The sequence below is a fragment of the Pan paniscus genome, chromosome 4 (assembly GCF_029289425.2).
Source record: "Pan paniscus chromosome 4, NHGRI_mPanPan1-v2.0_pri, whole genome shotgun sequence".
Taxonomy (NCBI): Eukaryota; Metazoa; Chordata; class Mammalia; order Primates; family Hominidae; genus Pan; species Pan paniscus.
Window position 1 is genome coordinate 108264905 of NC_073253.2, and position 15965 is coordinate 108280869.

The 15965-nt window shown below is 38.2% G+C and overlaps 2 protein-coding genes across 5 annotated transcripts in view; one reads left to right on the plus strand and one right to left on the minus strand.

Moving 5' to 3' along the window:
• Positions 1 to 8379, plus strand: part of DCP2 (decapping mRNA 2) — a 44100-nt gene extending 35721 nt beyond the window's left edge. For both annotated transcript variants that reach the window (XM_003826731.4, XM_034960340.4), the window contains one exon: positions 725 to 8379. In XM_003826731.4, the coding sequence (XP_003826779.1) occupies positions 725 to 888 (164 nt within the window). In that variant the 3' untranslated portion in view covers positions 889 to 8379. The remainder of the gene's footprint in view (positions 1 to 724) is intronic.
• A 1137-nt stretch (positions 8380 to 9516) lies between these two features.
• The window catches only part of MCC (MCC regulator of WNT signaling pathway), a 469040-nt gene continuing 462591 nt past the window's right edge, over positions 9517 to 15965 (minus strand). For all 3 annotated transcript variants that reach the window (XM_034960341.3, XM_063604592.1, XM_003826730.5), the window contains one exon: positions 9517 to 14908. In XM_034960341.3, the coding sequence (XP_034816232.2) occupies positions 14728 to 14908 (181 nt within the window). In that variant the 3' untranslated portion in view covers positions 9517 to 14727. The remainder of the gene's footprint in view (positions 14909 to 15965) is intronic.

Below are 15965 nucleotides of genomic sequence, written 5' to 3' on the forward strand. Positions count from 1 at the left end.
TTGTTGTACTATGATTTGGAAAATTTGGATTTTTCTTTTTTTTCTTATTATTTTCTTTTGTTTTTTGAGACAGAGTGTTGCTGTGTCACCCAGACTGGAGTGCAACAGCACGATCTCAGCTCACTGCAGCCTCCGCCTCCTGGGTACAAGTCATTCTCCTGCCTCAGCCTTCTGAGTAGCTGGGATTACAGGCGTGTGCCACCATGCCTGGCTAATTTTTGTATTTTTAGTAGAGACGGGGTTTCACCATCTTGGCCAGGCTGGTCTCGAACTCCTGACCTTGTGATCTGCCCTCCTTGGCCTCCCAAAGTGCTGGGATTACAGGTGTGAGCCACCATGCCTGGCCAGATTTTTCTTTATGGTGATAAATTCTGGAAATCTTGGTAAACCCCAGCTTTATTTTTCTGTAACAGAATGCACATAAAATAGGTAAAGCACATACAGGAGGTAAAGTTACTCTCATTTTGAAAGCAAAGGAATGTCAAGGGTCATAATGGCTGAGATTAAGATTTTGAATATGTGGAAATAATAATAGATTGAAAATGCAGTTGACCACCAGTTTATGGAAAGGAAAATACATATTTTGGTGGTTCTGTTTAGGGTTAGAGTCTGGGAAGATAAATATATACTCAAAACTAATTGTTTTGTAACAAAAGGCAAAGGGCAGTATTTGATTTCTTACTAAGGTTACTGAGCTTATTTATTTTGTTTTTTCTTTAAACAGATGCTGTATATGACTTGCCTAGCTCCAATGAAGACCAGTTGCTAGAACATGCCGAGGGACAGCCCGTGGCATGTAATGGACATTGCAAGTTCCCCTTTTCATCCAGAGCCTTTTTGAGTTTCAAGTTTGACCATAATGCTATAATGAAAATCTTGGACCTTTGATAGCAGCACATGTATTGTAAATGTTCCAGGATCAGAGACCTGTTGAATTTGAGTGGGTGTCTCCTCAAGCCTTACCTTTCTCAGGTGTTTTAAAGAAATGCAGGGAGGCAATGTTTCTGAAGACATTTTCTGTTTATAAGAGAGTAGAAAGAAACACGAGTTTGCACTGTAAATGCAGTTATAACCTTTTATACAGATTTACCTTTTCAGTGTTTAGTACAAGTTTAAGTTGCTTTCTTTGAGGGCATTTATTCTGTGTGACTGTGGGTTTTATTTTGTATTCTGGTTAAGAAAATAATGTATTGAGTTACTGTCAAGTAGCCAAGTTAATGGGAATGCTCCATCTACCTGTTACAGTGATTGCAATAATAGTATATTGGAATTTTTCAAAGAAACTTAAAGTAATGCCCAATTATTAAATGAACACAAGAGCTGAGATGTCACATTCGTCAGGATTACAGGTGATCTATTTTGGTGGCATTTTGTACTTCTCTCTGCTTCTAACCACTGAGGCTCTCTAATCTTCCTCTGGAGTTTTAGTGAAGGGATTTATTGAGCAGCTTCTGGAATATAATGTGCATGTCCAAAATGAACTCAGCGCTTCAAAAGGACAAAGTCTGTAGCCTGGAGGGGCTTGAGTGGATGGGAGCTGATGCTGTGATTTTGAGCTGTGGTTACATGCAGTCAGTAAACCTGTGAGACTGCTGGAGGAAATGTAGCAGACAGCATGGAGGCTGGGACCCAGCAGCTACTTTGGGTCATGTCTTTACTGTCCTGCCTCCAACCCTTTAGTCTCGTAGACTTTTGTTCTTGTGGAAATTTCTTCTATATTCCAGTTGTGTAAATATGTATGGAAAACTGATATTACTAGGTTTTACGTTGCATCTCCAGTATTGATCTTTGGAAACTGATGTTATATTAGGTTCCAATTCGCAATAGTAGCAGAGACTGACATGCTTTTATTGACCTGCTAAGCCCCTGGATGATGGAGCGAGAAGGGAAGGGGTATGCAGTTTACCCAAGTCCAAATAAAGCATTTCACTAGGTTACACGTTATGTATATGTGTTACATAACAGTAACATACATAACTCACTCCTAGGAATGTATTTTGCTTCAGGATTTTTAAATTCAAATAAGGATGGCAGTGCCCATTTTAAGGAGGATTTCAGCTATAACTGAGGACAATCACCAGGGCGTTAAGGGGGCTTTAGTGTTTTGGCTGCATCTGACCTCATTGAAGGAATTTCTTGGGAGTCGGGGGTGTTTGAGTATATGTGTGTGTGTGTATCTATCATGTGGGTTTTAAAAATCCTTTTTTACAGTGGTATCCACAAAATACTTCTCTGCTTATAAATGTTATTGTAGAAATCTTTATTCTGTGTAGGTAGCCTATTTAATTGGGTTCCACTGAACCTCATGGGACTTTTAAAAGAAGGGCTATTTAAGGAATTCACTTGGTAGTACTTTGCTTTAGCTTTTAAATGGCTTGATTTTAAAGGAGAAATTCTATTTATTAATGAAAGTGTCACCCTTTTGGTGCTAAGCAGGAGAATTCACAAAGCTGTGTGTATAGAATTATGATATTCAGAATCCTGCATCTTTTAATGTGACAAATTTTTGAATCCTGTGACTTTTGCTTTTTAATGCATTATATAATTGTGTTTGGAAGCTTTTACTGTTCTTTTCAGAAATACGGCTGCTTTGCTTGGGTCTCTTCGAGCCATATTTATAGTTGGTCCCAGCATTCCAGACTTCTGGTAAATTGTTAAAGGAGTGAAAATGTAGTTTGCCTGGCAGATGAATAATTTTCACACATTTATTGTCTTCTGGAAACCATTTAACTTTTACTGTTTTTTATTTTTTTGGTATGTGTTTTTTTTTTTCTCTTTTTAAGTTCATACTTTGGCCAGTCTTCCTGGTGCCTGTAGAGTTGGATTTTTCAGCTCTCAATACTGAAGCAAAAGAGATTAGAGTTAGTTACCAGAAGTATGGCCTCTAATGGTGTTGAGCCTTTTCAAGAACCAACAAATTATCTTTGTGATTACAGTAGTTTAACTATGGTTAAATGTTATTGCTGTTGCGCTGCTTTATTTAATGCACTGTGGAACAAAATATAAGGGTACTGTTGGGGTGTGATTATGATAACTTCAGGCTTTTAGCTCTCCTCAAAGTTTGAGGTTAAAAAAATGTTAAAAGATGTGAGTTAAAGTTTATGTGTGTGATGTGACTTAACTATGCAGAAAATATTTAAGTTGAATGTACTTGTTTTAGGTACATCTACTATACTTATTCTCTCAAACCTGGGTAATAGTTTCTCAGTGTTCAGGTTACCTTGAGAAAGGCCATGCTTAGCGAACTGGATTTCTCCTTTGAGAAATTTTAGTATGGTTTGAGGAAATCAAGTGATAAAGGAGTATGCTGAATATGCAATAATTTACTTCTACTGAGTGCTGCATTTTAAGATGCTAGATGAGAAGAGTAGTTGGTTTTGCTTCATTATGTTTTATGTCTTTGAGAGAGATACAGGTCTTGGAATTCACTTTTTAAATGTTATGTTCCAACCTTATATGTTCCAAGGTGCAGTGCACTGTGAATCTTTTATTTTTAAAAAAATTTGTAGGTGCTTTTATGTATAACTTAAATGATTTATAAGATGCTAAATGAATTGTTTTTGTACCTAACCATTGTAATCCAAAAGATAAGGGTGTGGTTTACATGCTTTTCAAAAATTTTTGTTAAGAAGTAGCAAATGAATGGTTTAGGATTTCAAATAGTGATACCCTCCTGAGACATGAGCATTTGGAGAGGACTGAGAACCTAATAGAACTCATATAGTGTGAGTGAAATTTGATTAAAGATGTTGGAAAATGAAGTTGGATTTTTGTATTCATGTATAAAGGAAAGTCTCCCAGTGCTGTCAAAGGAATTGTGGTTACTACTTGCTGTTCTGAGCTTTGAATATCCTTATTTTTCTATTAAATATCAATTAGTAAGTATAGCTAATGAAGACATATAATGAAAGTAATTTTATGCTGTAAGATTGAATTGGTACTTTTCCTTTTGAAGGCTTTAGTAATTTGTATGTAATGTCAAATAAAAGGAATTCAAATCTGAGTAAATAACAGCCTCCTACTATAGGAATTAGATTCTTCTATAAAAGTCACCATATTGTGTCCTATAGAAAAGTTAAGGTCTGAGTGCATGTGTGCATTAAAAACATTTCACTACCTATTCTCTCATGGACTTCTCATTCTTTCTTTTTTCATCTCCAACAGTTAAATGGTAAGGAGAGCAAAGTTAATTATAAAAATTAGACATTTTGCCAAGTTAGTTTTCTTAGCACAATACCCTCTTGGCTTTTTTTTTTTTTTTTTTTTTGAGATGGAGTTTCACTCTTGTTGCCCAGGCTGGAGTGCAATGGTGCAATTTCGGCTCACTGCAACCTACGCCTCCCGGGTTCAAGTGATTCTCCTGCCTCAGCCTCCCAAGTAGCTGGGATTACAGGCATGCGCCACCACGCCCTGCTAATTCTGTCTTTTTAGTAGAGACGGGGTTTCACCATGTTGGTCAGGGTGGTCTCTCTTGGCTTTTTATCTTTATTTTTGTACCAGTGGACCTTCCTGCTCCCTGAGACTTGTTTTGATTGACATCTTTTGTGTTTCTATATTTTCCGAGGCAGTATTTTCTTTGTATGTTAATCATAGTTATAGTAAAGTCAGACTCATTAACTTTTCTTCCTAGTAATTTTGACTTGGATTATTTTCTAGCCTGGGGGATGGGGTTCATATGTGTTGTTGTAACTTTAGATTACTAAACAAAACAAACTATTTTTTTGTTTGAAGGTATCCTTTATATACCTGTCTGTAGGTAAGCAAGTGTTAGTAAAAACAATTTTGTCAAACAGTACTCCTGACAGCTTGGTAAAGTCTAGGTAGAGTTTCTGATTTTGTATTATGTCCTAAGACTTTAAAGTGCATTTGTCTAGTTGCCAAAAGTTCTAAAAATGAGATTATGATGGGCTTTCTCAGCATCTTTTTGCTTCCTAGAATTGAGTTGCTCTTGAAGTCTGTACTCCTGTGTCAGAAAGATGGCAGATTGCAAATGGGCAGTACAGGCTTTGCCCCATGCTTTCAAAGTAGGATTCTGGATTGCAGTTTCAAAAAAATATGATAGATTATTGTTATAGAATCAAAGTGTCCTGAAGGGAGAAGAATAGCTATAGTTGCTGGGCAAAGAGTATAAGAAAGAAACTTTAGAGTATTTATCAATACTTGAGTGCTTTATTATGTTCCAGGCTAGAAATGTGATCATTGCATGGCCTAAGTGTAGTCATTCATATATATATGAATATCTATATCTATATCTATAAATATATATGTATCGCCATTATCGAGTGTTTTCTAGCCCTGGATAAAGTTAATTTTTTTGAAGTATGATTGCCAAGCAATCCAGTGAATCTAAAGTAATTTTTCTCACTTTAAAGACCAGTGATGAGGAGTCTGGTCCTTCCTGTACTGATACTGTAGAACTCCAGTCAAACTTGAGTGCACCGCTTTCTTACAGGAAGACAACTCAGAACACACAGCCATAATCTGCTTTGGTGTCAGTCACATCACAGTGGTTATACATTTGTCCTGAATGGTGATTCATTCCTTTCCATCTAACTTCCTTGTGACAAATAGCATTTACTATTGAAATAGTCTTAAAATAGGGAAAAGAGTGAAAGTTACTCTTATGCATGGGAGTGGGCTTAAAGGGTTGACTTCCACCAGCTGAGTACAAACAAGTGTAAAGAAAAACTATGATAAAGTATGGAGGTCTTGAGAATTGTTCATAATGAAATCTTTAATCTGGGTTATCAGAGTAATGAAATCACCAATAAAAACATTCCATTTATCTTGGATCTTCTGTGGTTAGCAGAGGAGTATGGTCTAGCTATGTTAGCAGCTTGAAGGCACAACCTAAAAGGAATGAGCTTTCACAAGGTGCTTACGTTAGCTGGGTAGTATTGGTCAAAGGTACTCCGAAGAGTGAATGCAGAAATCAGTTGGCTGTGTTTGTAATCTTGTCCCACATGGACCCTAACCTTTAGTAGACTTCAGTCTTTTAGTCCAGTAGAAGACAATGGCCCTGAATATGTGTTTTCTGCTTTTTGGTGGAAGGTTTCCTGCAGGTGGTTGGGTGGTTTTTGGGTTATTGGCTACTGTTCGTTCAGTGCCATTTGAAGACCTGTTGTTTCTTAATCCTTTTTCTTGGTGTGACTGGCCAGGAAAAAGTCCATTGAGTCCTTTTTTTCTCCCTGGTGTCTTACCCCTTCTGTAGAATAATCCATCTTTTAAAATTTGTTTTACATCTCTATAGCAAACCTGCCACAGACTTGCAAGCAGTGATTTTATCTTTCCTTCCTGAGAAGGTGATCTCACTTTTGATGTTTGGGTCACCTGTGGACACCTGTGCTCTTTTGAGTCTCAAGGCTTATAGCTTTCACATTGGCTTGGGAACAACAGACTTGTGTGTGGTTCTAGAGTGAAATGGGCAGTGTTCTGCTGGACCTCAGTCTTTGAGAGGTCTTAGGCAACATCCTTAGTATAGTGGAATTTCTGAGGTCAAATTTAACATTTTAATGTATTCTCCTTTTAGTTCATTGAATCTGAGGTTCTAAATCTGTAGCTTCATTTTGAGCACAAGTCTGCATTGTCATTTTTTAAGAGATGGGCAGGCATATGCTTTTGTGATACTTAGGAAAAGACTATGGATGGCAGCAAATGAAAGTAAAGGTTCTCAACTGTGAATGAAATTTAGAAAGATAATTCTTCGGCAGTTGGTTGATTAGATGGGTTAGTGCTTTTGGAACATATAACAGTAGACTTGTATTCTTTATGCACTATACATATGATATGCACTGACAGAAAACACAGAAGACATACTGCTAAGAGTTTCTTTGTGCATTTCGCTACTGTTCTAGGGGACTGCTGTCTCTTTGGTTCCTTTTAGGTTTGTGTTAGGATGTTGCACAAGTAATCATTTAATGTTAAATGCAAGTGTCCAAAGAAATGAGTCTTAAAGTTCTTTGGTCATATTTCACTTTAGAGTTAGGACAGGAGACAGCTAACCTGACTTCCATTTTATAAATATTAGAAACTTTTTCTTCAGTAACAAAAACAGGGAAGGACAATAAAACCATGAACTATTTTGCTTTATGTCTGTTTTTAAAAAATAATTGTTTTGAAGTTTGCTTATTAGCTTAATACCTTATAGTACTTTTTAAAAATCATCCTTGGTAATTATTGACTTATCCTACATCCATGTACAATTCAGACTTTTATCTGTTAGCTTTAATAAAAATTTAAAACAATCTCATTTCAGAATAAAATATACGGAATTACAGTTCATGTATTAGCATTTTTAAGTGAAGTTCTCTTAATAAGATTGCCTTTTGTCTAACCAAAATAGGGCATACAGATTAGTTTGGATGGGAAAGTGGTAAGACTTGACTTTTTAATACTGTGCCTATTTCCAAAACAAGACTTGATGTGGCTTTTTACATTATGCTTTAAAGATGTTAATGGAGGATACATAGTCTTAAAACAATTTGGGAGTAAGTTTTAGTCGGAAAAAGGTGAAGATATTTATGCTGAGTTATGTTAAGCAAATTATTTTGAGACCTTTTGCTGGTAGACAAAAACTGAGGTAATGTTTCACTAAATATATTATGGTCAATGAGAAAACCGGACTTTAGAGTAAATGTGATAACCAAGTAGATTTGTGAACTTTATTTCTTTAGTAATTATTTTTATCTTATGTGAAATGATTCAACCTTTAATTTTTGCCTAGATTATAGCAGTGTTTTATTTTACCTTATAGGGCATTTTAATGCTTGGAGAAAGACTATAAGTGAATCTACTTCAAGGGATTCTGTTCATGGTAGTATACAGTTCTTGGTGCTCTTTTGGAAATTGTCAAACATTTACTGATAGCAGAAAAGGAACCCCAAAACACCTGTAGTGTTCACCTTGTTATAAGAACAGAAACATTTAGAACAGGTTTCATTTTGTTTCTAGATTTATGTTGTTGTAGTTGAACAGCACCTGTTTTTTTCCCTCAGTGTTAATGAAAGGATAAAGACTACCTGTATTGTTTGGTATGACTATCAAAGGATTTCCGGTGATTCATGTTTGCGAATTGGAGTTTAAATGTTTGCAGGATTACTGTACTTCCAAAGACCCACTAGAATGTCAGCTGTACTCTGTACTCTCCACTGAGAAAATGAACAAAATCCTATGTCTTAACAGTTATGCTCTAACTTTTTGAAAGCTTTTTGATGTAAATAATAGGTTAGAAACTAAAAGCCTTTTAATCTTACAAAATACAATTTGAATGATGGAAGGTTGTTCAGATACTGGCTTTCTGTAAAAACATCATTGTGTTAGATTGTTTGTAATGTACTATCAATAAAATTGGCTGCTTGGGCGGTTTTAGTTACCACCTTAGCCTGGTTTTCTGCTACTGTTACTTATCATCGTAGGTTCTCAGTTGCTCATTGTGGTTGCTCTTTGGACCAATAAAAATGGCAAGTATGAGATGAACATGATAAAAGTATGTTTATATAACAGGAAGAAGCTGGGCGCGGTGCTCATACCTGTAATCCCAGCACTTTGGGAGGCTGAGTTGGGTGGATCACGAGGTCAGGAGTTCGAGACCAGCCTGACCAACATGGTGAAACTAAAAATACAAAAATTAGCCGGGCGTGGTGGTGCGTGTCTGTAGTCCCAGCTACTTGGGAGGCTGAGGCAGGAGAATCTCTTGACCCCGGGAGGCAGAGGTCGCAGTGAGCTGAGATCACACCACTGCACTCCAGCCTGGGTGAACAGAGCAAGACTCTGTCTGGAAAAAAACAAAAAACAACCAAAAAAAAAAAAAAAAAAACCCCAGGAAGAAATATTGTGGAGAGTCTCTGCAAAAATGAAAATACCTCAAACAATTAAGTTTGTTGCTTTAAAGCAAGATTATAGTGTAGGGCTTGAGATGTGAATTCATTAGATATTTAAAATCCAGCAATTCTTAAGTTTGTGCTAGAATCAGGTTTTGCAATAGGAATACTTAACTTTGGATCTCAAGGGGGAAAGAAAGACATTCTTTTCCATTAGAGACCTCAGCTATATGATAGTAACTAACTTTTATTTTAAATTTTCAAAAGGAGAGTGACTAAGGTGTTATACTTACTGTCAAAGTTACTTTGCTTCCATAGTGAAAACTTGAGAACATTGTAATGTTTCTCTAACAGACGTGTTGCAAAGCTGCTTGCCATCTTGTTGTCCTATATGACTTCCTTGCATTTCCAGTCCTTGATTACATTCCGTTTTAATGATCTTTAAGAGGGGAAAAGACTCTCTTCAATAGATAACTTCCTATTTATGCCAAATTTTTAAAAGCCAACTAAAAATGGGCTATAAATGAGGGTTCTTTGGCCATTTTGATCTAATAATAGTCTTACTTCTAGCCCCCCTGCTTTGACTAGGGCTCTTGATTTCATGTAAGCATCATGGATTTGATATTTGCCTGCATGTATATCACAGTTCTACAGAAGGATAGCCTTACCCTTTAAATAACACAGTTAAGGTACACTGTGGAATTAGAAATATTTATTCAGAATATAAGAATGTTTGTAAAATATTATAAATGTCTCTGTATAAATAAATGGAGTTTTTAAAAAACAATTCTATATCAAATAACGCAAAGTAGCTATTTTACAGCAGCTAAAACTAAAGGCATCTGGAAACATTTAAAGAATACAAGTGGAGAATCTAAAAAATTACAAGGTATAGTACAGTGTTAAGTAGCAATTTTAAAATGAGACTTTCAGTACAAACAGTAGAACAATACTGACAAATGCAAACTTAGTCACATGTGCTTTAACTGACAATACATTCAAGCAGGTTTTTCTAATTCAAGTGTATAGCACATATTCAAATAATAGGAAACAAATCTCATGCAAAGTAAATAAATCTTGATAAGATGTCTAAAAACTGATTAGAACTAGAAAAGAAGTGGACATATTTTATTATCTTTGCATTACGTTCAAACAAAAGCAGATTATCAGGGGCTCTTACTCACTTGCCATTCCTGACATGAGCACTATAAGTGAATACTATGAGTTCTACAAACAGAACATTTTTCCACATGAATTTGACTTGCAAAAAGTGCAAAAGGGAATGGTAGAGCCAGAATTACTAAGTACGGCATCAGTGTGAATGTGGGGGAAATTTGTATATAACTTGCTTTGTTCTGCTGAGCTGATATTTCACCTGATTAGCAGATGAATGACTGTGGAAAGATGAAGTACTAGTCAAGGATGTGGTTTTTCATAGCAGTTGCTATTTCCGGGACTGAATGATTTCTTCCTCTTGGTCACATGCAAAATCTCACCCAGATGTAATGTGATAAACAGTTTACCCAGTGTAACCTTTAAGCAAAAATGTATGGTGATCTGCATGTGAAATTGTCTTTCTCTACACAGGTATTAGCAAAACAAGAATACATGAACAGCTGCTATCAACTTGTATACTTTTTTTCCACTTGTTTATATTTTAACTGCCACTGAGAGATCAGTGATGCTGTGGTGACAGCAGTCAGCATTATTTCTTAGAGAATACAAATGTATTAAGTTAGAGTAATTTCAGGTGTGTTAAACAGGAGATACTTCTGAAGGCCACAAGTTTGGAGCTTACTTTAACCTGACCTACATAAACATAAGATTTGCAGGATGTGGATAAACTTTAAGAACTGGATAGTGAAGGCGTAATTTTTGTTCTGTTACCAGTTACTCCTCTTCTATAAACTCTTATAGAGTGCTCAAAGGTGAATCAAACTTGTATCATTCCTTGTCAAATAGGCTGTTCCCACTGGATAAGAAAATTTGCTGTATGTTTTCCTGAAAAATTTTATAGTGTTCTACAAAGCCATCACCTTCTGCAGAAAAAAAATGTTACTTATGCTCCACCTCCCCAGCCCTCACTAAAAACTTTGGTAGCCCTATGGCAGTACCCTAATTAAGGTCAGTGCAGAAATCTCAACCATTACAGAAGTCTCTTACTATTTTGGCTGTCAAAATACTCTTAACTAGTAGCTCTGTTTGCTGAATCTAGAAGTAGGTGGAGCTGTAAATAGTTTAGTTTAATAGAATGATTGGGACATACTCCCAATTAAGAATTTGCAAATTGTTTAAAGCCTTATGGAGGAAAGGACACTTTCAGAAATGTTTATTTTTTTATAGTCATCTTGATATCTTATCACTTTAAAGCTTGATAATCCAAACTCTTGAGAGCTATTAAGGTTGACTGATAGACTTAAAAAGTGATTGCTGGATAATTCTCGTGGGCCATAGGAACACCTTCAGAAGGGAACAAGCAACTATGGAGGTTCTTTAATTCATGCCAGGGACACAGGCAGTCCAATCTTGATTGGGTAACTGCGGTGCACTTTTTTCTCATTTAAAATAATCTAATCTGTATCCAGTTAGGAACCAGAAGACTTTCAGATAGTTTCATGTTTTCCTTAGAGTGGTAACTTTCTTACTACTCCTTAACAGCTTTTAAGAAAAAGCCTATGGGCTCTAATTTGGACTTCCTTTTGGAGTAGAATGTCAAGGCTCTGACTTAGAAGAGGTCCCTCTAAAATATTGCTGCAGGCTCAGAGAAGACTTGCATCTGAAAGGAGAATTAAGCAATTTTAAAAGTTAAGTGCTAGTTAAACATAACATTTGTTTCAGGTAGCATGGATATTAACTTCAGAACGCTGACAAGCCAGCCGATGAGAATGATGAAAGTTTCAATAAGGAATCATACTGTTCCCCAGTCCATGACAGGTTTTGTAGCTGGTAAGCTCACACTGATGGCACTCCAACTATGGACAGAAGTCTCTTTTGCTTGTGATTTGCACAGTTGGTTTTGTTTGCCTCAGTCCAACAATGGGAAATGTATTCCAAGGGAACTGTGAAATGGGTCCTTTTGCTCTGTGCCCATTTCTTCAAAAGCCAAAGACTGAATTCTGAACAGAGATGGTTACTGACTAAAAGGGGGTAACCACTGAGGAAACTAGGGAGAACAATTCAAAATACGAAATCTGAAGGTTTTTAACCTCATATAAATTAGAATCAAGATCATTGTTTACCCTCATTGGAGATGTTAGAGAAAAATTCAGGTAGAGCCAGGTTATTCACAAAGGAAAATTACCCAGGCACCTGCAAGCATTTAATTTAATCAGTATAGTTCAGTAGCGCCCACAATTAGCATAATCAAGTGCCACCTAGTTCACCTTCAAGGATTGTGTCTTGGGGAGTATTTGAAAAATACAAGAAAAGGAAAAACTTTTATAGCTTTATTATACATATTTATAAAATTAACACTTTTGCCTGCAAAATAGTTTTTACCCAAATCACATTTTAAACTACTAAACTCAAACTAAGGTCAGGTAGCATGAGTAAAACTGGGGCCCTTAACAGGAGCTGGAGCCGCCTCTGCCTGGGGGAATTAAAGGGCCAAGAAGGGGAGGTTCTCTGATTTTACCTGGAGCAAGAATGGAGACAGAAGTCAGTAGGCAGGATTTTATTCCTGCTTCAGCCACATGTTTCTGTGTCAGTGAAAATGAAAACTGCCCATTTGATGCCTGCTTAATCACAAAAGAGCCATGCACATCCCACTTTGCTCAGGGGAGGACGTTTCCCTAGGCAAGCTGGAAAAATAGTGAAAACTGTTTTTTTTTTTTGGGGGGGGGGGCATATGTTTTTCAGCCAAAACATTTTCCTCATGATAAAATGCAACTTTATATGAAAAGTGAAAAATTCTAAAAAATCACAGGAATGGCCAGGCACATTGGCTCATGCCTGTAATCCCAGCACTTTGGGAGGCCGAGGTGGGTGGATCAGTGGTCAGGAGTTCGAGACCAGCCTGGCCAACATGGTGAAACCCTGTCTCTACTAAAAATACCAAAAATTAGCTGGGTATGGTGGTGGGCACCTGTAATTCCAGCTACTCAGGAGGCTGAGGCAGAAGAATCACTTGAACTCAGGAGGCAGACGTTGCAGTGAGCCAAGATCACGCCACTGCACTTCAGCCTGGGTAACAAGAGCAAAACTCCATCTCAAAAAAAAATCACAGGAACTAACTTTGACGAAATGATTGACAGAAACCAGTGAACATTTTCATAGTGATCAAAGCACCCCAAAGCTGGTCCTTCTAGACTGATACCAGTTGATCTGTTGTTTCGTTTTGGAGATGGGCAGCCTCACTGCTGGCCTCCCAGTGGTTGCTTTTAGGATACAACTGTCTGCCCTCCGAATTGGTGGCTGGAGTATCCTCCAGCGAACAGAAGGCTGTGGAATTTGTATCATGCTCTGAAAATAGACCTACCCGTAGCTCATGGACATAAAGACTCTATGCAGAAACCTCCTCAACTTTAATTTGTAGTCAGCTATGGCAATGGAACACATTTTTCATAGGGAACTTTGGATGGATTCTCTGGTGCTACAGAAAAAAACAGTAAATGGTCCTTCAAGTGTATCAGTGTAGAACTGAGAGAGAAGAGGTAAAACTGAAAAAGAATAATCAATTTGTTTTAAGATGGAAGACCTTCCTGAACTAATTCAGTTACTTTGGTACTGCCTAGCCCTGTGAGCATTTTGCTTGAAATTTAACCTTTTAAGCACCATATGCTAACCATCACCATGTATCTGGGGGCAAAAAAGAAGCCTTAACTACCATTCCCTCACTGTCCCCGTCATGACAACAGGAGCTAAGTCTTGAACTGGGGGTTACACAGCACTCTTAAGTAGGCATGATAAGTTTTGCAAAATGTTCAATATCTCCTCAGTGTCTTGTCCTTAGGTAGAGACAGGTCCAGAGCTACAAATGCACCCATGTGGAAGAGATTTGATTCAGCAGAACAGCAATTATGTAGTGCCCTGGGGCAGGAAGTGCTAATAATGTTTCTCAGCTCTTGAAGAAACCCCTGACAGAATTTCAGTTCCACTACAGGTATCAAAAAGATTCTCAGCTCTAAGTCTTGGATATTAATAAGGCTCCACTGAGAAGGAGAAATCCCAGAATCAAGAGAGCGCTCCCTTCCCAGCCCTGCCTCCAAAATGAAGGCTGAAGGAAGTTTTTATTCTCTCAATACAAAATTATTCAGGCACAGTCCTGGTGGTGGTCTGTTTGTAACTTTAGTGTATCTGGGACTGTAAGTAACACCTGTCTACGCTCTTCCCATGACCTATAACTCCCAGAGATCACCTCTTATGGCCGCCTCTGTCTTAAAGTTGAGACCCAGGACTTGGAAACCAAAGCCTTGCTGTAGTAAACAAATCAGCAGTCCTTTTAAATGCTGGAGGCACACACAGGTCTGTTTTCCCATGAAGCAGGAGGAAAGAGGAGAAACGAGATCCTAGAAGATGAGCCCAGCATCTACCAAAAAGAGGATACAATGGAAAATCTTACAGAAACAAATGCCTGGGATCCCACTGATGCACAGCCGCCAGACCAGAAGAGGAGGGGGAGAGTGAGTGCTGAAAGCAGAAACGAGGCTCTGCTGAACAGGCACAGAACATGTGTTTACACGCTGTTGTGGGCCCAGGAGGGAAGAGCGGGCACCTCTGGATACAGTCCACAGTGTCACCATGGCCAGTCACCCCAAGGGTTGAGTTGGGGCACTCCATTGTCCAAGTGCCGACCTACCTGCCAGCCTTCCCTTTCCTCCTCCTCCCAACAAGTACATGGGCCCTTCTGTCCTCAGTGGCCTGCTGCAGTTTACTTCCCATGGGCAGAACTCCGGTGCGTGAGTGCTGATTAAAGCGAAGTTTCATTGGTGTGTGGCCTGGAGTTCTCCTCTTCCAGCAGAGCTATTCTTTGCTTGAGCATCCTCACTTGGGTCTCATGTCTCTCCACCATGGCCATCATCTGCGACTCTAACTTCTTCAGTTTGTTTTGATGCTTTTTCTTTGCTTTCTCATAGGCAGCCACCAGGTTGCTAGGTGAGAATGAAGGGAAATTGGTATGAAGATTCATCCTAAGTAGCATCGTGACACACCGTCCTGTCCACTGGATAACCAGATCTAGTGAGCACTGCTCTGAAGAAAGATCACTCATCCTCTTCAGTAAGAATCTGAAATCTAGTGGTCAGAGGAGGGACAGCACCAGGATGTCAACACTCAAAGGCCAGTCACCTACTGGCTTAACCCTGATGAATCCAGCCAGATTGCTAGAGGCTGGTCACTCTCACATATTAGAAGGGGTTCTAAGAGTCAAACCAGCAATCCAAATTGGCCAAGTCCAAAATGGATAAATACAAATAGTGGGTCTATTTGTTGCTCCATGGTTGCTTGCAACATAGTCAAGTGTATCTTACAGGAGAGTATTCCTAAGGCACTGCAATCAAAGTGACCATACCTGGGATGAGAGCAGAGAGGTTGTTCTTGTTCCACCTTCCCTTTATGCTTTGGGCTGGTGGGACTCGGAATATTAAATTAGGCCATAAGCCAATGCTGCAAAGCCAAACATGGAATATACAGGCCTTTGAACTGTTCCCACCAGAGCCTGGTGGTGGGGTATACAGTGAGCCCAGGTAGGTCCATTCCATGTACAGTCATTACCCTTACAGCTGCAGTTCTCCCAGATAGTCTGAGGACTCACCCCAGGGATTTGTAAAACCTATTCAGGAGGTCTGTGAGGTCTTGAGCTTTTATTTCCAACTATACAGCTGGATGATGCCAGGTGTTCTCAATATACATCCACATAATGTTGACTGCAGAAGCAAATGTGAGAACCTAGCTGTCTTCTATTAAGCCAGACATTAAAGATTTGCAGAATTGTAAGACCAGTGCCACTTTTCTAATTATTTCTTGGAAAATAGTTTTTCATAAAAATGCCATTTTTTTTTTGTAAATGAAATAATAAAAACTTTAAAGAATTTATCTTGGTTTTAGTTCTAACATGAGAAGTATCAGTAAATACAACTTACAGGAACAAAAGCTCTCTGAGGTCCTCCGTTTTTTATAGAGAAGAGTCCTGAACCCAGTCTTAGAGCA